Source organism: Budorcas taxicolor, chromosome 11, assembly GCF_023091745.1.
Source record: "Budorcas taxicolor isolate Tak-1 chromosome 11, Takin1.1, whole genome shotgun sequence".
Taxonomy (NCBI): domain Eukaryota; kingdom Metazoa; phylum Chordata; class Mammalia; order Artiodactyla; family Bovidae; genus Budorcas; species Budorcas taxicolor.
In genome coordinates this window covers 23,442,095-23,467,733 of record NC_068920.1, presented here as the reverse complement: position 1 = coordinate 23,467,733, position 25,639 = coordinate 23,442,095, and the positions used below count along the sequence as shown (strand labels likewise).

The following is a 25,639-nucleotide window of genomic DNA, read 5'->3' as shown; positions in this document are numbered from 1 at the left end:
TTCACATTTAATTTTTTGAGATAAGTTTCACTTCATTCATGGTCCAAATTAACATTTTTTCTCTACAAAATAATCATCTATAGCCAGAGAGAAATAATTAGAATTATATTCCAGCTCAGCCAAAGAACTTCCTGCATTTAAGTAATCCTGCTGTCACTGAAATACTAAAACGCTTATGAAGTGAACATTTTGAGTAACACTGCTATACAAGCTATGGGTGAGACTAAGATTAGGTTTTTTTTTTTTTCATTTATTTATCAAACATTCACTTAAAACTCAACAAGTGAAACAGGAAGTTGAGGAGCTGATGATTCTCAGATAAACTCCTAACCTTAAATTCTAGTACCAGCTCCTTTCCAGCCAAAAAAGCACAAAGGGTGAAGAGAAAGGATGGTGGGGGTGGCTTGGAGAATGCTGATAGAGAACAGGATACAGCAAGATCATAATACTATGGAAAACACTTATTGAAATGCCCATGATGTGTCAGGCTACGTCTACAGCACGTAGTATATGTCCAACTTACAAAAGAGATCTGCTCTTAGAAGTTACCCAACATATCTGAGTCATGGAGCTAGAAAATAACAGTATCTATGACTCTAAACCCCAAGCACAGAGGTCCCTTGGATGAACCATAAACTCTATCTTCTCTGGAATACACTGGAGCCACATTCCAGGCTCATTACTAAGAGATATTTCCTGGCCTCCATAAGCTTGCAGAAGCACAAGAATAATAACAGTTATCTACTGACTTCAGAGATGTGCCAAAAGAATAGTTACAACCTTCAGTTTCAAGATTCATGTGGCCCTGCTAGGACTTCTATAAGTTACTTTCGAAAACCCTAATGTCAAGGGTGTAACATAAAACTGTATGAGTTATTTTAAGCTACAACTGAGAACAGACTCCTTTTGCTAGTACTTAATTACAAAGATTACCTTCCAGAGATAATTGATACATTTTAGCTGTCTTTTATCTTTGGTCAACAGCACAGGCTTTGCAAATTAGCATAATAAATGACAGAAATAAATTTTCATTTCTGAAAGTAATGGCTAACTACTAAACACAAGTGCTTACTGATCAGCATAAAAGATAGTAGAAATGGGATCACATTACTGAAATCAGTGACTCTCAAGATGAGCCAACTGGCTGAAACGTTTTGCCGAAAGAGGGTAAAGAATCTTGCAACACCCTAGCTGAGATTGATATTTATCAAATTGTAGTGAAATTTGTGAAATTCACTGTAGTGAAATCCTGTAGTGACCAGGATTTGTGTTTCCAACCTCTTGTGAACCAGTATTTTTGTAAAATACAATGAAAAGGAATTATAAGACATCAGAGCAATGTTAAACCATCTTAAAAGTTTCTACGGTGCCTGCTCTCAAGTTCTGTAATTGTCACAGACAAGCCATCCACAGTTGTTAACAAGCCAGCACCAGTCCACAGATCACACTCCGGGTAGCACTGTCTTGGACCACTCAGTTCAGTCCAGTCCTGTTCAGCTCACTCACTCACTTACATCCAACTCTTGGCAACCCCTTGGATTGAAGCATGCCACGCTTTCCTGTCCATCATCAACTCCTGGAGCTTGCTCAAACTCATGTTCATTGAGTCAGTGATGCCATCCAACCATCTCATCTTCTGTCGTCCACTTCTCCTCCTGCCCTCAATCTTTCCCAGCATCAGGGTCTTTTCAAATGAGTCAGTTCTTCCCATCAGGTGACCAAAGTATTGGAGTTTCAGCTTCAGCATCAGTCCTTCCAATGAATATTCAGGACTGATCTCCTTTAAGATGGACTGGTTGGATCTCCTTGAAGTCCAAGGGACTCTCAAGAATCTTCTCCAACACCACAGTTCAAAAGCATCAATTCTTCAGTGTTCAGCCTTCTTTATAGTCCAACCCTCACATCCATAACATGACTACTGGAAAAACCACAGCTTTGACTAGATGGACCTGTATTAGCAGAGTAATGTCTCTGCTTTTTAATATGCTGTCTAGGTTGGTCATAGCTTTTCTTCTAGGAGTAAGCATCTTTTAATTTCATGGCTGCTGTCACCAACTGCAGCAATACCTTTTAAAGGAAGTCACCATTTTCTTCATTACCTTCACCATAGTTTGGTCTCAGGTCAAGCAACTGGGAGGGAACACAGTCCTGCCCATAAACAGAAAATTGGATTAAAGATTTACTGAGAACAGCCCCGCCCATCAGAACAAGACCCGATTTCCCCCCCAATCAGTCTCTCCCATCAGGAAGCTTCCATAAGCCTCTTATCCTTATCCCTCAGAGGGCAGAAAGAATGAAAACCACAATCACAGAAAACTAATCAAACTGATCACACAGAGCACAGCCTTGTCTAACTCAATGAAACTATGATCCATGTCATGTAGGGCCACCCAAGATGGACGAGTCATGGTGGAGAGTTCTGACAAAACATGGTCCACAGGACAAGGGAATGGCAAACCACTTCAGCATTCTTGCCTTAAGAACCCCATAAACAGTACAAAAAGGCAAAAAGATATGACACCAAAAGATGAACTCTCCAGGTTGGTAGGGGCCCAATATGCCACTGGAGAAGAATACAGAAGTCACTCCAGAAAGAATGAAGAGATGAACCAAAGTAAAAACAATGCAAAGTTGTGGATGCCACCTGTGATGGAAGTAAAGTGCGATGCTATAAAGAACAATACTGCATAGGAACCTGGAATGTTAGGTCCATGAATCAAGGTAAATTGGAAGTGGTCAAAGAGGAGATGGCAAGAGTGAACATCAACATCTTAGGAATCAGTGAACGAAAACGGACTGGAACAGGCGAATTTAGTTCAGATGACCATTATATCTACTACTGTGGGCAAGAATCCCTTAGAAGAAATGGAGTAGCCCTCACAGTCAACAAGAGTCAAAATGCAGTACTTGAGTGCAATTTGAAAAATGACAGAATGATCTGTTTGTTTCCAAGGCAAACCATTCAATATCACATTAATTCAAGTCTATGCCCCAACCAAGTAATGCTGAAGAAGCTGAACTTGAATGCTTTTATGAAGACCTACAAGACCTTCTAGAACTAACACCCCAAAACGATGTCCTTTTCATTACAGGGGACTTGAATGCAAAAGTAGGAAGTCAAGAGATACCGGGAGTAACAGGCAAATTTGACCTTGTAGTACCAAATGAAACAGGTCAAAGGGTAACAGAGTTTGGCCAAGAGAACACACTGATCATAGTAAACACCCTCTTCCAACAACACAAGAAATGACACTACACAAGGGCATCACCAGATGGTCAATACGAAAATCAGACTGATTATATTCTTTGCACTCAAAGATGGAGAGGCTCTATACAGTCTGCAAAAACAAGACCAGGAGCTGACTGTGGCTCAGATCATGACCTCCTTATTGCCAAATTCAGACTTAAAATGAAGAAAGTAGGGAAAACCGCTAGACCATTCAGGTATGACCTAAATCAAATCCCTTATGATTATACAGTGGAAGTGAGCAATAGATTCAAGGGATCAGAGCTGATAGACAGAGAGCCTGAAAAACAATGGACGGAGGTTTGTGATATTGTACAAGAGGTAGTGATCAAGACCATCCCCAAGAAAAAGAAATGCAGAAAGGCAAAATGGTTGTCTGAAGAGGCCTTACAAATATCTGAAAAAAGAAAAGAAGCTAAAGACAAAGGAGAAAAGGAAAGATATACCCATTTGAATGGAGAATTCCAAAGAATAGCAAGGAGAGATAAGAAAGCCTTCCTCAGTGATCAGTGAAAAGAAATAAGAGGAAAACAATAGAATGGGAAAGACTAGAGATCTCTTCAAGAAAATTAGAGATACCAATGGAATATTTCATGCAAAGATGGGCACAATAAAGGACAGAAACAGTACGGACCTAACAGAAGCAGAAGATATTGAGAAGAGGTGGTAAGAATACACAGAAGAACTATACAAAAAAGATCTTCATGACCCAGATAACCACATGGTGTGATCACTAGCCTAGAGTCAGACTTTCTTGAGTGTGAAGTCAAGTGGGCCTTAGGAAGCTTCAGTACAAACAAAGCTAATGGAAGTGATGGAATTCCAGTTGAACTATTTCAAATCCTAAAAGATGATGCTGGGAAAGTGATGCACTCAATGTTCAGCAAATTTGGAAAATTCAGCAATGGCCACAGGACTGGAAAAGGTCAGTCTTCATCCCAATCCCAAAAAAAGGCAATGCCAAAGTATGTTCAAACTACCACACAATTGCACTCATCTCATAAGCTAGCAAAGTAATGCTCAAACTCTCCAAGCAAGGCTTCAACAGTACTTGAACCGTGAACTTCAGATGTTCAAGCTGGATTTAGAAAAGGCAGAGGAGCCAGAGATCAAATTGCCAACATTCGCTGGATCATCAAAAAAGCAAGAGAGTTCCAGAAAAACATCTGCTTCCGTTTTATTGACTACGCAAAAGCCTTTAATTGTGGATCACAAAAGAATGTGGAAAATTCTTTAAGAGATGGGAATACCAGACCACCTGACCTGCCTCCTAAGAAATCTGTAAGCAGGAGTTAGAACTGGACATGGAACAACATACTGGCTCCAAATAGGGAAAGGAGTACATCAAGGCTGTTTATTGTCACCCTGCTTATTTAACTTACATGCAGAGTACATCATGTGAAATACCAGGCTGGATGAAGCACAAGCTGAAATCAAGACTGCGAGGAGAAATATCAATAACCTCAGGTATGCAGATGACACCATCCTTACGGCAGAAAGTGAAGAACTAACGAACCTCTTGATGAAAGTGAAAGAAAAGAGTGAAAAAGTTGGCTTAAAACTCAACATTCAGAAAACAAAGATCATGGTATCCCATCCCGTCACTTCATGGCAAATAGATGGGGAAACAATGGAAACAGTTTGACCCTTAAGGACGCTATTCTGTCTTGGTCCCTCCTTTACACTCACTCTAGACACTGGGTAGAGGATTCTGGCTGCCTGAGGCTAATCATACTGTCTCATCTGACTCAAGTGACCCTTTCCTGCAAGGTCTGATTTAATCACCCAGAACAGGTAGAAGGTGCCAGCTTACTTAAACTCTCATTGCAGATTTTGCCTTGGGACTTGCTTTCATTATAACCTGACAGCTAGGTTGTAGAAAGCAAACTAATCCTCACTGGTAGCTACTACTGTCCATCAAAAGACCTCTAGTGTTACACATGACAAAATTGACTTACATTAATTGATAGTCAATCAGTGGTCTAAATGTAAAAAAATGATACTGACTCATACATTTTAAGTAAATGAGTGACTATTAAGTCTGCTGAATTCTTTTTGGAACATGTTTTATCTTGAGATACAGTCTCCTAGAGAAAGGTGTCAGGACCTGAATGTCTCTGAGGATGGCACCAGGCTTAGGGAACTTTTCTCAGGACAGCAGATTCAGAATAGGGACATGGTTAATACAATCAAGACATGTGAACAGAACAGTACAGTATAACTGAGCAAAAAAGAACATCTTATTTATCGACACCATGCTAAGATATTAACAACTTACAAAATATTAGAAAGATTCAGCCTAACACAAGTGTGATACTGCATATATTCAACCTCCAAGGATCTCTTTGGAACCTTAATTCAAGCTTTATAAGAACACTTACAATTAAATACCTCCAAAAAAGTTTTTTAACAGAACATTATTTTCTGAAAGCTGTAATTTAAAAGTAACATTAAAAAACAGCATTTGAGGTTTACATTTTCCACATCTGTACTGATAAGGGCAGTAGTCTCGTTTGATGACAAAGGTCAAGGAAAAGACAACCCTTTTTCTGTGTGGCTGTCACATCTCACAGAAGGGCAGTAAGAGGAAAACTGAGTGTCTCACATCTCTTACCTTCAGAGGTCTCAGGAGTCACTGCTGTGTACCCTCACTCCTAGACGAGGGTCATGCTGGAACTTATGAGCACTCATTCCCCAGAATATGGAACAGAATAAACTCCCCACAAAGGAGCTGCTATTTACTCCGATTTAGAGCCATATGTTTTAGATCATTTCAGTTCATACTGGTCACCTGTTGGCTCCGGAAATGTTCATCTTTGTATATGTCATAATATCTAACACAATACCTGGTAATGTGGTAATAATCATTGTATTTTCAAATGCATTGTGATTATATCAAGTTAATAACTACTTCATGTTTTACCATTAAAACCAGAAAGATAACCAAATGTTATTAGTAATTCTGTTTCTCCAAAAATAAGATCACTTGTATGAGAGAAATTTGCATTTTTGCTCTTTCATTCATTCAGTCACCTACCTATCTAGCTCTGGAATAGGGACTTATAAATTCTGGACATTACAGAAAAAAGTTAAAACATCCGAATTAGTTTATTTTCCCAAAGCTAAAGTGTCATGGGGCGGAAAGGGGAAATAACAGATAACTTAAAAATAAAAATAAATTTAAGTATGTAATCTCAAAAAAAATTAGATTCCCCTTAAAAGTTCCCATATATCATCATTTTATGTCTGGCAGATGATGCTGAGGCTCCAAACTTTATTCACCTGATGCGAAGAGCTATCTCATTGAAAAAGACCCTGATGCTGGGGAAGACTGAGGGCAAGAAGAGAAGGGAGTGACAGAGGATGAGACAGTTGCACTGCATCACTGACTCAATGGACATGAGTTTGAGAAATCTAGGAGATAGTGAAGGACAGGCTGCAGTTCATAGGTTTGCAGAGTTGGATAGGACTTAGCAACTGAAGAGCAACAACAATCCCAGTATTACTTCTCCTTAAGGAATCGGAAGTAATGGTTAGACATTACACATTCATAAAACCTTCACCTCTGACTAGTTCTACTTCATAAATAATTCCTCTCTCTTCTTTTATTTTCTGTACACAGGCACTGACCATTCACCTTCAATGACCTCAATTGAGCCCTCCAACTAAGGCTTCTTTTCAGCCTTGTACTTCTACCTCCAAGTGCTCTGTGGAACTTCTAGCTCCATGGTAACAAATAAATCCACCAAAGAATGCCAAAGCCCATCTCCTTAACCATTTCACAGTTCTGCCACCCTAGCTTTTCATTCCCAAAACTACCACCCAGGCACATGTTCCTTCCTGGTTGGGTTGCTATCAGAACCACAGGCAAGAAACATGGTTGGCCTACAGATACTGAGAGAGAGAGAGAGAGAGAGAGAGAGAGAGAGAGAGAGAGAGAGAGAGAGAGCGCGAGAGAGAGAGTCTATAGCATTTCAAATGTTATTATAATGCAAAGATTATTCTGTCCCCTCACTTAATATGACTCCGTGTTCCTATGAACCCACAAAAATATCTGATGGGAATAGTGGATAAGTTACAGTCTCAGCCACCTACTAGCTGCAGGACAATGTGAAGTCACCAAACTCTCTGTAACCTAGTTTCCTCATCTACTAAAAAAATCTCCTGGGCTATTCTGAGGATTAAATACAGGAGAAAATATGCATTTCACAGAATTGTGTCTGGCACATATTAAGCACTTAACATACATTGTTGTTGTTATTGTTCAGTCATACTCCTTTACCAATTTGGAACCAGTCTGCTGTTCCATGTCTGGTTCTAACCGTTACTTCTTGACCCTCATACAGAAGACAGGTTTCTCAGGAGACAGGTAAGTTGGTCTGGTATCCCCATCTCTTTAAGAATTTTCCACAGTTTGTTGTGATCCACACAGTCAAAGGCTTTAGTGTAGTCAAAGAAATAGATGTTTTTCTGGAAATCCCTTGCTTTCTCTATGATCCAATGAATGTTGGCAATTTGATCTCTGGTTCCTCTGCCTTTTCTAAATCCAGCTTGTACATCTGGAAGTTCTCGGTTCATGTACTGCTAAAGTTTAGCTTAAAGGATTTTTGAGCATTGCCTTGCTAGCATGTGAAATGAGCACAATTGTATGGTAGTTTGAATATTCTTTGGCACTGATACATACATTCAGTTCAGTTGCTCAGTCATGTCTGACTCTTTGCGACCCCATGAATTGCAGCACGCCAGGCCTCCCTGTCTATCACCAACTCCCAGAGTTCACTCAGACTCACGTCCATCGAGTCAGTCATGCCATCCAGCCATCTCATCCTCTGTTGTCCCCTTCTCCTCCTGCCCCCAATCCCTCCCAGCATCAGAGTCTTTTCCAATGCAATGATTAATCTTATTCTTACTTGTATTGAGTCATATCCATATAGTTTTATCATCCTATTAGACAACATGTGCCTATTTATGTCTACAAGGGGTCCTTACCCCATAAGGGACAGTCTAGAAACAAGAGTGACATTGGACAAGGGGCAGCTAACCTCAAAAGGTTCATCTCAAAAAAAAAAAGGACATTGTAAATTGGGACAAGGAACAGAGTGGACCAAATTTATACATGCAATACAGCAAGGATAAATAATTGAACATAAAATTGGGACAGTATAGAAGGAAAAGATAAGTGTTACTTAAGAAATAAAGATACTCATATTATACACAATATGATCAAATAAATAGTCGTCTCAGCTCATCCACAATCTAGCATGATCTGAGAGTTTCAATTTGTTCCTTGGCTAAAGCAACCAATATACCCCTTTTACATTTTAATTTAGAACTGTAAAACTGTAGAGTTTAACAGTCACTTTGATAATTTATCAATACATGGAATGAAATTTGTTACAAATGAATCCTTTCCCTAACTAATAAATACAACATTTAAATGAAACTTGTATATCCATATTTAATTTGAAAGCCATAAAACTTTGAAAAGCGTAAGATTTTGATGGAGGTGATCATTTTCACTTGAAAGAAATAATTACCCATAGAACTCTTAAAATATTTAAATATAAACAAAAAAAAAAAAAGCTATGAGCTCTATCAGAGGTTCAAAAAAAAAATTCAAGGTAAAGATGTTAAGAGTGATATCGTTGACAAACACTCACAGAGATACTTTCATCTGGGAACAAGTGATAAGGCTCCAATTGACTCCGAAGAATGATTAGCAGTCGGAAAAGTTTAGAAACTCTTACCTCAAGGAGTGACAGTATGAACTGAATCCTCTTAATAGTGGAAGAATGTTTGCTAATTTACTTACTAAGGTGCAATCCTATACAGTGATAAGAGAGATGTAAGAGGATGAGAGAGTGAAAGGAAATATTCAGCAAGCTTTAAAAAGTCCATAGCCTCATTTTAAGAAATATTAAGTCCCAGAGAAGAAAATGTTAAATTATAATATAGGGGAAGAAATTTAACTTAATGCATTTACAATGGCTACCTATGGGAAATTTTGAAAAATGTATAGCCAAATAAATCAGAAATAATTTAAAAATACAACATTAATTCAACATTTATCGAGTACTCACTTTGTACTAGACACTGAAGTCAGAGGTAGTAACAGTGACAACTGAAATACTTTCTAAACTCAGGATGCTCACGATGCGGTAGAAAATATAAAGTATACGTTCTGAAAAGTGCCACAGTCAAGGCAGATAGGGAATGCTGCAGGTGCAGAGGAAGGCCTTCAGTCATGAGGGAGGGACAAGCAGCCACCCACAGAAAGGGGCACACAACAGTGGCAGCAGGACTGCCCGAAGTGAGTGGAGAATAGTAAGACTTGCTTGGGGCGGCGGCGGGGTTCTGAATCTTCCACACTGAGAGCCAGAGTTAGTCCTGGACAAGTTCACAAAGTCAGCTGAAAGTCCCCCAGGGCTTTCAGGGAAAAATCAACATTCCCTGGTCTTTGGCCGCAGTGGTGGGATGAACCAGAAGGTGATGAGACAAGAGCAAAGATGACCAGTGACAACACACTTGCCGTAGTGTAGGGGTAAAGGATGGCACGGGCTGGGAAAGAGGCAGGAAGATGCTGAAGCAGGAGAGATAAGTTCACCTGTTCTCAATGGGAAAGGGCATGAAGAAAGCAAAGGGCAGGTAAAGAACCATTTTTTAAAAGAGGGAAGGAAGATAAAATTTTAAAGGAGCAGGAAGGCTTAAATCTGTGGGAAATGTGAGGCAGATGCATAAATGGAGGGACCCCTTGATGTTTAAATTTAAGTTTATTATCAGCCTATGATAATGTAAATCAAAGTGGGAAATAAGTAACTTTATCAGATGCAGTCATAATTTAAACAAAAGGAAATAAAACCAAGTATGACTCGTTATCCCAGGAGTTAAGAGTCAGGCAGAACTTCAGATCAACATGGAACTCAGAGTACTTGATATCCAGTCACAGCGTGTATTTATTTGCAGTTTAAGGCTCATAAAAGTAACACTGAAAAAACCTTCATTTCAGATAGTTAAGAATCAGAATATGGTTAGGATCTTGGGCAATATTTACTATAAAATCCACTCAAAAAATAGTCAAAGATGATGGGTGTAGTAACCATTTTACAAAATGTTAATACTCTTCTTAAAAAGATTTTATCCAAGGGCAGAGCTGAAAAATAAAATCCGTGTTTCTAACCAAAAAGGAGAAGTTAGAATAATGTTAATTTTTTTATTTTTTATCTTTATAAAGACAAAAACCCTTGCTGCAAATATAAGTGTAACTGTGTACAGGGAACATCTTAGAGGGAATGATATTCAGGTATGATTCTTTAAAAAAGTCGTTTTTTATTTTTCTTTCCCATGGAAATGTTCAATTACTTTCCTATATCATATAGCTAGGAAAACAACCAACCAAACAAACAAAAAACTAGAGTACACTGAATGTTAAATGAGTAAGTGCAAGAGAAGCTTACCCCGTATTGATGGAAATGATTTCTATCAGTGGATTCTTCCTAATCTTTGGCAAATCCAGTCGTGCTCCCCCCAAACGTTTTCCATTATCCTTTTTCTGACCCAACAGTCTCACAGAGTGACCTTCAAATAAAGCACATAAATATATGTGAGCATGAGTCATACAACATCACTTTAATTTACTGCTTTCAACAAATGTGTTGATATTTGCATTTAACTTTTTCTTTTATGAAAACAAACAAAAATGACCCAGAGAAGATATGATCATTGACCCTAAGTAATACTACCAAAGGGAAAGACAGCTGTGGCCAAGTCCTCCAGTCATAAGTGCCTTGCTTAGAATATTTGCACATTTATACTGCACTGATGAGAGAAATAGGAATATCTTCAGAATGTCATGCCACAGGTCTGAGTGGTCTAACACAGACATGCACAGGAAGTAGGAAGGGTTTACTTGGTCCTGAAGGCCAAGTGCAAAAGCAGATCATCTGCTCAAGGCAAACTGTCAATCAAAGAAGTAAAAAATAAAAAGCTGAGATAAAATGACACATGAGGGTTGGATTTTTAAGAAAAAAAAAAGTTTTTAAACAATTTTCCAAAAACCATTACAAAAGAATCAGAACACTAAGACCCATTAAAATTCTGAATTAACTGTAGACTTACAGACAAGTTGGAAAAACTGAACAAAGAATTTCCATCTGCTTGATATTTCCTAATTATTATTTTGCCATTTTATTTATACACATACATACAATTTTTTAATAATACCACTGAGGTACATCCTATGTAACTCACCCATTGTACATACACAATTCAACAATTTTAAATGAACTTATACAGCTGTACAGTCATCATGACCCATTTTTAGAACATTTAGAACATCACCTCCAAAATTCCCTCAAGCTTATTTATAGTCTATCCCTGCTCCCAAACCAAAGATACATTTTGTTAATCTATCAACCAGCTGATGAACATTTGGACTGTTTCCAATTAACACCTTTTATAATAAAGCTTCTATATCTGAATACAGATCTTCATGCAGATATATGTGTTCATTTCTCTTGGATAGATATCTAGGAAAATTGTAGGTTATGCTGTAAATTTAAATTTTATAAGAAAAAACTGTTTTTGAAAGGAGTGCTACCATTTTATATCCCACCAGCAATGTATGAGGGTTTGAGTTTCTCCACATCACCAAGACCTCATACTGTAACTTCTGAGAACAGCTATTCTAGTGGGCATGTTGTGGTATATTATTGTGCTTTGAGTGACTATGCATTCCATGATGATAAGGATACTGAGCACTTTTTCATGTGATTAGCCAACTGTATTCCCAATTGGTAATATGTTGTGATGGTTAATTTTATACGTCAAGTTGACTGGGCCACAGGGTCCCCAGACATTTAGCCAAACACTATTTTGGGTGTGTCTGTGGGGGTGTTTCCACATGAGACTGATATTGAATTAGCAGACTTGAGTAAAGCAGATTGCTCAGCCTAACACTGGTAGGCATAACGCAATTAATCAAAGACTTGAATAGAACAAAAAGGCTGAGTAAGAGGGAACTTCTCCCACCTTACTACTGAGCTGACTAATCGGTCTTTGCCAGCCTTCAGACTCAGAATGAAATATTAGATCTTCTGGGGTCTCATGCCTTCCCAATTGCAAGAACTTACACCATCAACTCTCCTGATTCTCTGGCCTTTGGGCTTGGACCAGAACTACACATCAGGTCTCTGAAGTCTTCACCTTGTTGACTATTGGGAATTCTCAGCCTCCTTGATGGTGGGAGCATGTAACATAATAAGACATGCCTTTACACACACACACACACACCCTACTGGGCTCTCTTTCTCTGGGGAACCCTCACCAGTGCAAATGTCTACTCTAGTATTTTGCCAATATTTTAGTTGTAGTGTTTGTCTTATTATTGAATTATAAGAATTCTTTACATATTCTGGTTATATGACCTTTATGACATATATGATTTGTAAATATTTTCTCAGTCTGTGGCTTACAGTTTCACTTTCATGATAGCATATTTTGAACACTGAAGCTTTTTTAAATTTAATGAAGCTCAACTTACTATATTTTATTTTATAGCTCATGCTTTGGGTGTCATATCTAAGAACTCTTTGACTAGACCGAGAGCCCAAAGATTCCTCCTACATTTTCTTCTACAAGTTTTATCATTTTCACTCTAATAATTGGGTCTAGGGCCCACTGTGTTACTTTTTTTTAATAAAGGTCTAACTTTATTTTTGCACACAGATATTCAACTGTCCCAGCTTCATTTCTTTTCCTTCTTCCTCCTTTGTGCTATTGTCATCACATATATTAACATACACTGCTGTGAAAGTGTTAGTTGCTCAGTCGTGTCTGAATCTTTGCGACCCCATGGACTGTAGCCCGCCAAGTTCCTCTGTCCATGGAATTCTTTAGGCAAGAATACTGGAGAGAGTGGCCAGTCATTCCCTTCTCTAAGGGAGCTTCCAAACCCAGGGATCAAAGCAGGGTCCGTTGCATTGCAGGCAGATTCTTTACCATCTGAGGCACCAGGGCAGCCCTCAAATAGTTGTATAAACTCAAAAATATAATGCTAGAATTGTTGTTTTATACAACTGCATGTTTTTTTTTAATGTTAAAAATATCTATGTACAGAGTACAATATATTTACCCACATAATCACCACTTCTAGCACTCTTCATTTCCTCCTGGGAATTTCCATTTGGCACCACTTTCTGCCTGAAAAATTATCTTTAATAGTTCGTGTAAACCAAGAAAAAATGTTATTTGGAAATGTCTTTGGTTTGCTGTTATTTGTGAAGGATACTTTTGCTAGGTATAGAAATCTTAGTTGACAGTTTTGTTCTCTGAGTACCGAATGCATCACTCCACTATCTTTGACCTCTGTTGCTTCTGATGAGAAGTCAACCATTAATCTTGTTGTTCTCCTACACATAGTATTAATATGTCATTTGTCTTATGCAATAAAGTTTTTCCCTCTCTTTCAACAATGACTATGATGTGCATAGGTGCAGATCTCTGGGATTTTTCCACATGGAACTCACTTTTGGATCCAAAAAGCTAAGTAACAGTTTTCATCAACTTTGGGAAGCTTGTTGTTGCTGTTATTGCTTTTTTACTGGATTCTTTTGTGATTCCCATGATGATACATCTGTTGGTGTGCCGGATGTCCCACTGGTCTCTGAGGCCTTTCTCATTTTTCATCTCTCTTCTACCCAAGTCAGGTCTTTCTCTTCGTCTATCCACAAATGTTCTTCTTCTGCCATCTCAGATCTGCAGTTGAGCCTTGCTAATGCATGTTTCACTTCAGCTACTGTACTTTTCAACTCCAGATTTCCTACTGGTTCTCATATAATTTCCATTATTTTGTCATTCTTTATTCAAGTCATTGTCATCATCCTTTTCTTAAGCCTTTTAACATCACTTCACTTAGTTCTATCAAGTCTCTGTCTTCTAAATCCAACATTTCTGGCCAAAGACAATTGATACTTACTGCTTTGTCCCACCTTGATTATGGTTATACTTGGTTTTGTTTCCTTTCATTGAAGCATAGTTGATTTACAAAGTTGTGTTTAATGTCTGCTACATAGCAAAGTGGCTCACTTACATGTATATTTGGTTTCTTTGTATCTATTATAATATTTTATTAAATATTAGAAATTTTAGGTAATATATTGCAGCAATTCTCAATTCACATTTATTCCCCTAAAGGTTGCTGCTGTCTTTGTTTAGTAATTCACCTGGACTAAATCTATGAATTCTATGTCTCCACAATGAATGGCCATTGATCTCCCTTCTTGGTTTTTTTGGCTTTTATGTCCCCAGACTAACTTTCTAGCAATCAATTCTGTATCTGCATAGCAAAGCTAAGTGAAGGACTAGTCAACATACGCTCAAACACCTTAAGCCAGTAAAATTCCTAACTATGTGTTGTTGACTAATCTGTGTGTGAGCTGAGAACATTCAATGTTAGGGCCATTTTCAAGTCTGCCCCACCTTTTACTTTCTCCTGGACATTTTTGGGCCCTCTCCCATCTTCTCAGGGTGAGCATGCAAGCTCCAGCAGACAGGTAAGTTTAAGTGGCTTGGGCCTGCTCTGGCCCCTGCTAGGCATATGTACCCTCTAATCAACTTTCAGTCTGTGAAGAGTTATCAAGCATCCTCTCTGTGTCTCACTTCCCAGAAGTCTCTGCTAAAGCTATGGCTAGTCTGTCTGTCTACTACTTCTGCCAAACAAGCTACAACTTCAGGTATATAGAGTCAGAGACACTCCATCCCCTACCTACCGCCGCCCCCCACCCCCCGCACCAAACCTACTCACCCCTAGCCACTTTCCATTAAAGTCTAAACAGTTCTTCAAGTCAAATGAGGCTTCCTGGTGCAGCAGTGAAGCTGCTGGTTTTCACAGCCTGCTCTGCCCTAGGTGAACAACCTTGCCTATGGAGCTGAGGAAAGAAAAAAAACAGTACCACCTTAGACTCACACTGTTCTTACCAAAAGCACAAACACCTTAGACTCACACTGTTTTTACCCAAAGTTCAGTTGTTCGCACAAAGACACACTTCTCAGTTTGCTGACTGCTATTGGTCAGTTTCCACAGTGACAGAATGGTTTGTTTTTGACCACTTGTCCAGTTTTATTGCTGCTTGTGGGGAGATTTGTTGACCTTCACATACAGTCATGCCACAAGCTAATCAAAGCCAAATTTTTAAAAGCAATTATTTAAAATAACTTCAAATACATAATTAGCACAGATATAAGACTCATATAAGCAATTATATGTATGTTTCATCATCCCTCAATTCAGAAAGATATATTGCTTAAACATCTCCTGTTCAGATAGTTTTTCAGGACTAGAAGTAATAAAACCATTAGTCATAGCCTTTTTGTACTAATCACTTTAATAAGAAACATTAAGTACTTCATTTACTCTGAAAATTCTTGCTCTGATGGAGAAACATAGCTTGACTCAGGCAAGCATTTGGCATACCAGATTTCACAGATTTCCAAGATAAGTTCAACTCTTCCATCACAAGTCCAGTTAATGAATAGGTGAGCAAGATTGGCATGATAACATAGTAGTTCTGAGAGATGCCAAAAGTTCAATAATGACTATGCAAAGGCATGCTATTTTCATACTAGCATGAGACAAATTTCATTATATCCTGCTGAGACTTCAGCAATATGAGCCCGTACTAATAACATTTGATAAATTATTCATCTCCACTATCTACATGCAAATAAAGGAACATATCTCTGCCTGATGATATAATGAGTTATTTTCCAATCCAATGATTCATTAAAGAGTGGCAGACCTAACAATAGTCTGGGTTTTTTTTTTTTAATTGAAAAAATGTACTACACTAAAAATAAAGTAGGAAATAATATAAAAGCCCTTCATTATATCTGGCCAAAGATGAAAGAAAGGAAATTCAATCACATAATGATTATTAAAAATAAAAATAAAAACAGTCTAGCAGTATAAAACTTTTACACCTGTTATATACCATCTCTTTTAAAAATCTTTTTGCAAACAGAATTGCTGCATCAAATTAACTCCTTATATCTATAGACCACAGAATAAAAACATATGCTCTTAATATTAATACAAATCACTACCCATTATATGAGTAGGTATCAGTATTACCCTCTAAAACAAACTGAAATTTGGCAAAATAAAGAATAAAACTGAAGATGTCTTAAACAAGGTTTATCTGTGGGACAGAAAGATAGGAAAAAAGGACTCAGGAAAGGGAAACATGCTCAAGGAATAAAAATCTGGAAGGCAAAAAGGAAACTCTGAGAGCAAATTTATATTGAAAATGAACATGCTATACTTCTGAAGGGACCAAGCCACATGGACCACCATTAGACACTCACACATGGCTTCTCTGTTCAATTCCTTCTGGATGGTCACTGATGCCTAACACTGTAACGGAAAGAAAACGCTGTTCAATGAATACTGATTTATTTTGTGACTACTGTGAATTTCATCACCCTTTGTGGCTAAAGAGAAGGAGAGGAAGAAAAGAAAACAGGACAACAGAATTTGAAAGAAAAGCCGAGTAAAAATATTAATTTTTACATCATTTCAACGGGCCTTCCTGATAGCTCAGGTGGTAAAGAATCTGCCTGCAATGCAGGAGACCATGGTTCAATTCCTGGGTAGGGATGATCCCCTGGGGAAAGAATAGGCTACCCACTCCAGTATTGTTGGGCTTCTCTTGTGGCTTAGCTGGTAAAGAATCCACCTGCAATGTGGGAGACCTGGGTTCGATCCCTGGGTTGGAAAGATTCCCTGGAGAAAGGAACAGCTACCCACTCCAATACTCTGGCCTGAAGAATTCCATGGACTATATAGTCCATGGGGTCGCAAAGAGTCAGACACAACTGAGCAACTTTCACTTTTTCAATCACACATAATAAGAGGAGGAAGTATTAATAGGAACAGTTGGAAACAATTATGCTCAGGATGGCCAGGTCAACTGATAATAACATGAGACCTCTGAGGAGACAGAAATAAAGATGTAAGTGATTAAAACAGAAATGTATGGTTTTAATGCAAGGATGAAAAAAGAAGATTGCCTTATATGTAGAATGGGACACACTCAAATGTTCTATTTCCAGAGATCTTTTATCTTTCCAATTTTCAATGTAAATTCACATTTCATCTCCTTTAAATAATGGTCAAATATGTCTCAGTGGGCTTATCAACTATCTTTAATAAACTTCTAAGTTGTTACAAGTGTCACATAAAAGTCATCCTGTTAAACCAAATTTAATTTTAAGCCTGAGGCTTTCAGCAGTTATTTATAAATCAGCTACAAAACCCTGATTCTGTGCTGGTTTTTACATTTGATCTAATTCAGTAAAGAATGTTATTAAACCATTTTATTAGCTAAAATTATTACACATTACAAAGTATGGAACCTAAAGCTAGTTTGCTTTATATAATTCACTATGCATACTTGTGAATTCATAATACTGACAAACCTATATGAAAAAGGCATGTTTTGAACAATAATTGCTTTACTTGTTGAATTAACATTCAATGTTCTTTTGGATTTTTCAGGAGCAAATAATCTTTTCCAAATCTCACAGGGCTAACTGCATTGAACATTATTAGAGCTGAGGAAAAACATCCCACCCATACATACTAGAAAACCCAATCTGTCGACATATCAGGAATCCAATTATAATTGTCATTTACAAGCAGACACGTACCAACCCCTGGAATATGTGTATATATAAATAGACACATACACAGGGTGATAGAAATAGGACTACCTACAAAATACATATTTATTAATGAAACTATGTTTCCATGTAAAAATCAAACCTTCCCCTCTGATTCTTCAAACTACAGTGAGTTATACAAAAGCCTTAGAATATCATTACACATTAGAGGAGCACTGGTAATCTGGCAGCTTGTATTTCAATTGTTTATTTCTTTCCCTTTTAATTTCTTTTTCTTCTAACGGCTCTATAAACAGCCAGACTTTCCTTTAATATTTCATCCATTTCACCTAATTTTAAAGGTCATTCACTATTTCCTTAATATGTGACCACCCACCTCCACCACCACCAGAGAGGCCTCATGCCAAATTTTTTCATCCCTTACTAACTGCTCTCACTTCACACAAATTCAGTCCTATTAATAGACATTCCAAAGACCTATCTGAACCCTAAGCTCTGGGTCAGCCCGCTGGAAAACTTCCTAATAAAGCAATCCAACACGATGCTGGGGACAGAGGGTAAGAGAAGGCAGATATATACTCAAGCAAAATTTTCTAAAAACGAGTAAATGCACTACAAACACAACTCTCACCTAAGTAAATACAGTCCCATCAATTTGAATATGGTTTAAGAATATTAGAAAGCCAATGCTCAATTTACTCTGTTTTTCTACAAAATGCTTGGCACTGTTTCTTGGCATAGCCTCCAAAGGCTTTTTAACTACTTAATTACACAGAAAAACAAGAATTTGGCCAAAAGTTTGTCTCTACTCCAACCAATGTCATTCTTTAGATGTAGGCTCCTCCCAAGAAAGCCAGCATTCTCCAACAGTCACACTTAGTAACTCTCTTGAAATACTGTCATCTTAAAAGAAGAGAGCAATGCAAAACAAAGACGCTGGGTTAAGTGAGAGAAGCAGCTAATCTAAGCTGGAAATTTTTACCTGAAATTCCAGAATTGATGCAAAAACACAAGATCAGTACAATTTGAGTGCCAATTTTAACTATTAAGATTTCAGCAATCATGAAAATTTTTAATGTTAACTAGAACAATGACACTTAGAAAAAGACAATAAGAGAAGAATAGTAAGAATCAACTGTCCAAAAAGACAGAAATCAAAGCGTGAATCAAAGTAAAAGTGAAGAAAGCCTACTAAAGTTCTGATGTTACCAGCATGTATTTTCAGAGTTTGGGGTTGGAGAGGAAGACAGGACAAGAACAGAATACAAAGCCTAACCCCCCCTAAAAGTTTGAGGGTTATTTCAGTATCAAAACTCTTGTTGCACAAAAATGTATTTATATTGTAATTATAATGATGTGAAATTAATGTATGATCTGGAACTATGGCAACCCACTCCAGTACTCTTGCCTGGAAAATCCCATGGATGGAGGAGCCTGGTAGGCTGCAGTCCATGGGGTTGCACAGAGTCGAACACGACTGAAGTGACTTAGCAGCAGAAGCAGCTGGAACTATGGAAGATGTAAAGAGGAAAACATGTTGGAATGGAATGTTCTAAGGCAATTCTTTTTTCTTTTATTTGCACAGCATTATTGGTATAATTAATGGCAACTATTTTAAAGTCATCACACTGGACAAAGAATACTTATAATAAACAATCTGCATAAGCAAGATATTTTCATTAATGGACATACCCTCTGGAGGCAAACTACCAGTTGGACATACCCTCTGGAGGCAAACTACCAAAAGCACTTAACTGTATGTTTTAATTACCTCTTTTCCAAGTGGATATATCTTTTATGACAATGAGAGGAGACCTGTATGGTGCCAACTTACTTTTCACAATCTAAACCAAGTGTACATCAAAATACTGAAATGTCCAAGCAGTTCCACGTCAGTAACTCCACCTTAGTACTGACTCTTAAAGAACTCAGGTCATTGGCTACAGCAGGCTCTCCTGAATTCTAAAGTTAAGTAGCTCCAAGACTTTAATGTTTATAGCAGTAAAGCTACTCAACACTTCAGTTTCAGTAAGTAAAGCACCCATGGCAGTAATGCAAAAACTTAATCATTGGTCATGCTCGAACCCATATCCCCCAAATTACTGTACCAGGAATGGAAAGCAGAGATAACAGACCTAATAACAGATGGCATTCAAGGGTCCTTAAAAAAAAGAGAGAATGATATTATACAAGAATTGAGAACCTGTAAGCCACATTTAACCTTCAAAAACTGAAGCTCCAATCCCCAAGTCCAATCACAAATGAACATGTCAAGTTCCTCCTGCTATTATTTAAATCATTATAAAATATGGCAGAGGAGAGGTGGGAACAGTATAAAAGCAGCCTCAGAGGAAGGAAGGAAGGGAAGGGGGCATCCGGCACTTGCTTATTGGCTTTCAGTTCACACTCATGGTCCTCAACCCCTTGTGACAGGCATCGTCACTGCCTTTCTGCAGAAATGTGGACAGTGAAACAAGTGTAAAAATGTAAGGAAAACAAAGAGGAAGCACATTTTATATCACAACAGAACACACTAATGCACACGCATAACTGGAACAGAAAGTTCCAAAGTGCCACAGATGAGTAAAAAAATGAAGTATGTTTGAAATATTATATTTGTTATTTAGGTACAACATAAAGAGTCCCCAAATACAAACACCCCGACCCCCAAAAAACCTATTCTGTCCTGAGTCACCACAATGACTTCTGCCCTAAAGGGATTTAAGGTCTTGAGGAAAATAACTTGCAAACAAATAACTGGAATGAAGTGCCAGAGGTGATCAACGTCTTTAAGTACAGTGGTTCACCATGAGAGAGTGGTCAGCTTTCCTTAAAAAAGGAAAAAGATCAGGAAAGGCTTCAAGGAGAAATGACACAGTAGTGTGGGAGGCCAAGCAGGAGAGGCGCCAAGTTACATACATGACTACTACATACGTTTCCCAGCACATCTGGACACCACACTACTAACACAGCGAGCAGATCTTGGCTACAATTCCTGCTTGTTCATTTCCCACTTCTTAAAACCAGTCTATCACTACAATCAGAATTCACTGAGAAGACTTATTAAGACTTGGCATAAAGGAGCTCCACTGTGAAAAACCACACCTTCAAAAATTAAATGTGTCTAAACATAGTTTATGAGGTAGAAATTATGTGGGTTTGAGATGAATTCTTAGTTCTAATCAGAAGACTGGTCAAACATTATTTTTAAAGCTTAATTCAAACCTTGAGTGTTGAATACTGGAGGGAAAAGAAAAACAATCTTAATTCAAGAAATTACAATTAATACTGATTATGAAATATTAAAGGCTGAAAGCTATCCACATCAAAATCCTCTGGTTACAGCTTCAGTACTTATCTGGCCTAAACACAAAACTACAATTTAGAACATAGGCTATATCCTTAAAACACACAGGAGGATTTTCTTGACCTAATCATTTGACAGTAAAAACTGTACAAACTGTGTTTTACTTTAAAATCTTCAAAAATTACCCTTTAAAAAACACCCAAGAGAATGCTCTGCAGAATCTCTTAGCTTTTTTTTATTAGATTAACTTTTTATTGGTTGCTTACAGTTAATGAATATGTGTGCTCACTCATTTCCTAAATTAAATACCTTTACAACAAGATTAAGACTAAAATATGCTTTTCAGAATTTTTTTAAAAGATATAGCAAATCTTTACTTAAGTGAAGTGAAGTGAAAGTCGCTCAGTCATGTCCGACTCTGCGACCCCATGGAGTATATGGTCCATGGAATTCTCCAGGCTGGAATACTGGAGTGGGTATTCCCTTCTCCAGTGGATCTTCCCAACCCATGGATTGAATTCAGGTCTCCCATACTGCAGGTGGACCCTTTACCAGCTGAGCCACCAGCAAATCTTTATCAACTCCGTACAAAAAAGTTTTTTATGATGGCACAAAATAAAATCTCATGCAACACTGAGAAGGAGAGAGAAAAAGAAATCACGTAAAGGAACAAAATACGTGAAGAATATGACAGGGAACTAGAAATAGGTGAGCCAGGACCTTAGTCAATAGTCAGGAGGGATGGAGATAATAAATAGGTGTCACTTTCTCACTTTCCTCCATTCAAGGTAAGCAGCTTAACAGAACTGGAGATTAGAGGACTAGGTTTCAAATTATGGTACACTGCAATGTACCATAATTACGGTATAGTCAGCAATGCCAGGTTCCTGTGGAGTACAAATGAATTAACGTATACGAAAGGGTAAGCTACAAAGAGCCAGAAAGAAGTTAATTACAGTTGCTACTGTAATTAATGCAACTGTAATCCTATCAAGACCTATAATGCAAATGACGCTTCTCAAAAGGAAGAAAGCAGGGAGATTTTTACAACTTTAAAGCACTGTATGTTAAAGTCAGATTCCATTTATCTTTAAACCTCTGGAGGGCTAGGAAATAGGTCACAAATAATTGCATTGATAATGATAATCAGGTTTTCAAATGGTTTTTTTTTTTAATGTATAAATCAAAGTAGATTCAAGGTCATCCTTCTCAGATCACTCACTGGCATTCTGATACAATTTCTTGGATATGAAGAAAGAGAAAGAAGGCAGAGAAGCAGGGCACCAGGGACTGCACCTGACCTGGGTAAGTCTAAGCGTACGTGCCCGGACGGCCATGGCTATCTTCTCACCCCAGGACACCTGAGTGACAGGATCCTGAGCATCATACCAGTGACTCACAAGGCAATGAATCCAGGTGAGAGGCCATGTGGCAGTCTCCAGCCCCCCTGGCTTCCCCAGGTTCAAATAAAAGACCCTACTATCTTGCCATTCTGGTGAAGGGTCCCCCTCCCAGCAAACACTCTAGAGAATCACTGCTGCAAGTGAAGTTCATGCCTTACATTAAATCTTCTCAAATTACTCCCCCCACCCCACCCCCCCAGCAATCCCAGCCACCAAGATACAAAGTATCTGTCTCAAAGCCCCAAAATAAAACACGCCCCAGGGTAGAACTGAAAGTTGTTTTAGAGAAGCAGGAAACTCTTAAGCAACACTGGGAAGTACACAGCCTGTCATCACCTAGGAGGGTGATACCAGGGAATGGAATAAGGGCAAAGGACTGAGGGAACTGTCTTTATTCAAGACCCTCTTCACTGGAGAATATGAGGACACAGAGAAGAAAAAGGCACAGTGTGTCTGCCACAAATGCCTTCAGATTCATTTTGTAAGTAAGACAACATAGGGGGAAAAAAGGAAAATCTGGCATGTGGAGATTAGGCTGCGAGAAAAAGCTACGGACATTACAGTAACTTTTGCTAGAGATCACTGTCCAAAATGTCACCACTTCCTTCTAATGATGGGCTCAGAAGCTCATTTTATATTGCAGACTCCCAACACTCCTAAAATTTCCAAGTTGAAGGGACCTACCATATCCTACAATTTATGGCCCAGGAAATGGAGAACCAAGGAGCTTGTGTGGGTTGTTAAACATGACACTGTGAGCATCAGAGCCAAGTATTTCAGCATAACCCTGCATAGTCTCAATCCATGATTCTCACCCATTACAGCACCAGACTTCAGGGCAGCTTAAAGAAATGGTGCACTTGTATTTTCAGTTACAATAAAGATTTCATGTGTTGGACGGCATCTTTTACGAAGACATTTCAATTACTATTTCTTTCTTACTCAATGCAGCATATGCTTTGTTATAAAACAGTAGTACTGATTAAGTTTCTACTTAAAAATCCATCTATAGTTGATCTCCTAACTGGAGATTCTGCAAATGAATTTTTCCATCCTCAAACTAGTAAGTAAGTGAAATTGGTGTTTATTCTTGCAGTCTCCGAAGTAATGGCTGCATGTATGCTGTATGCTTTGTAGAGGGTTATGAGATGATGTTTTCAAAGAAAATATGTGCATCTTCAAACATTAGATACAAAACTTTAATATTAACTGAGCATTCTTTCTCAACATCAGTTGCTAGCAAGATTAAATTTTCTAAGGAAGGGCCAAGGACATCACCTAATAGAAGACAACCTACAACTTGTCTCATTAAGTAAATTCTTCTATCAAAATGTTCAAGAAAAAGAGAGGATCAGATTTCAATTTCCTGTCCAGTAACATCTGAGCCATCGAATTACTCTATGTTGCCAGTTTTCTCACTTGTCTGTGATATATGATTTTACTGGCTATAAACTATTTTTAAGAAATTTTTCAAAGATGTCAAAATTTTATGTATTTTTTGCTCCTGGGGTTTAAGATAGTACACCTCTAACATGATCTGACATGGTTTTTCACTTTGTATTTCTATTTTTATAGAACTCAGCTATAAAGTACTAAAGAAGAATTACCAATACAATTTACTATTTTGCTGACAGTCATATTGAAACAGACAACACCACAATCAACCCACAATTTTACTCTCTATTTAAAAAATGTAATAAAGCTGCTAGGATTATTTTCCCTAAGTTTAGAGTCTTAACTATTCTTGCCACATTTTACTAAACAAAGTAGAGTCTTTAAATGAAGACAAACTTTTCCAAATAGTAAGAAAGCACATATACACAAGCAGAGTATAAAAGCAGTGTACCACATGCTAATTCTCTAAAAAGATAGTTACAATAAAAGAACTTAGGTACACTGAAGTTTTTTAATTATATTAATTTTAAGGACTTCTATGAGAGCGTCAAAATAGGATTAATTGGCATTACTAAAGAAAGTAGCGAAGTGAAGTGAAGTTGCTTAGTCGTGTCTGACTCTGCGACCCCATGGACTGTAGCCTACCAGGCTCCTCCGTCCATGGGATTCTCCAGGTAAAAGTACTGGAGTGGGTTGCCATTTCTTTCTCCATAAAGTAGAGTAAACAGAAATTGGAACTACAGGACTCGGAGATCTTTACATCTGAGAATACCAAATACTTGAAAAGAAAATTATTACAGACATAATTAATGTGACTGATGTTCAAACTTTATAATCTGTTTTAACATGAACAGCACTCACAAAAATTTAGAATACAATAATGCATTTTTAGAGAATTCAACAATCTGCAATCTGCCAAGGCAGTATCAAACTTTGCAAAGAGTTAACATGTAAACCCAATTTTCACAGCAGGCAAGTCTTTCTTAATATTTAAACAAGGAAGGATGAAGCTGCTTTACCAGACAGATCACTGAGACCACAAACACATGGGCTGGGTCATGGGAAGCCTGAGAAGTTCAAACTTAAAGTAATTTCCTTTCCTTGTTTTGAACAATCAAATCCAGTGAACCATTATAACAGTTATGTGAAAACTACGTTACAATCATCAACCTGACGAAATAATCAACACTATGCACCCACCCGACTCCCACTCTGGAATAAAGAAATCGAAGTTAATGAAACACTCAAGTCTTCTTATCAATAAATCCCATTATCAGTAAAGGTAGCTGCAAACCATAAGATCATGCATCTCTGAATAGAAAACATAAGTGATAACACACAAAGTAGAGTAATTATATTAACACAACCAAAACATATAAAACACTGAAGTTAGCATAGCAGAATTCACCTGAACACACAAAACGAGTGTAATTAAATTAACACAACCAAAACATATAAAACACTGAAGTTAGCATAGCAGAATTCACCTGGGAAACATACTTATTCATTTGAGTTTTAAAAGCTTTAATGGCAGAAAAGTATTTGACCAACTTAAAGTTCTTTAACTACTTTTATTTTCAAAAATGAAATAAATGCAACTATATCCCATGT

General features: G+C 37.8%; 1 protein-coding gene across 3 annotated transcripts in view; it reads right to left on the bottom strand.

The window, feature by feature from the left end:
* CDKAL1 (CDK5 regulatory subunit associated protein 1 like 1) overlaps nucleotides 1-25,639 on the bottom strand; it is a 608,612-nt gene that overhangs the window by 382,234 nt on the left and 200,739 nt on the right. For all 3 annotated transcript variants that reach the window (XM_052648580.1, XM_052648579.1, XM_052648581.1), the window contains one exon: nucleotides 10,702-10,822. In XM_052648580.1, the coding sequence (XP_052504540.1) occupies nucleotides 10,702-10,822 (121 nt within the window). The remainder of the gene's footprint in view (nucleotides 1-10,701; nucleotides 10,823-25,639) is intronic.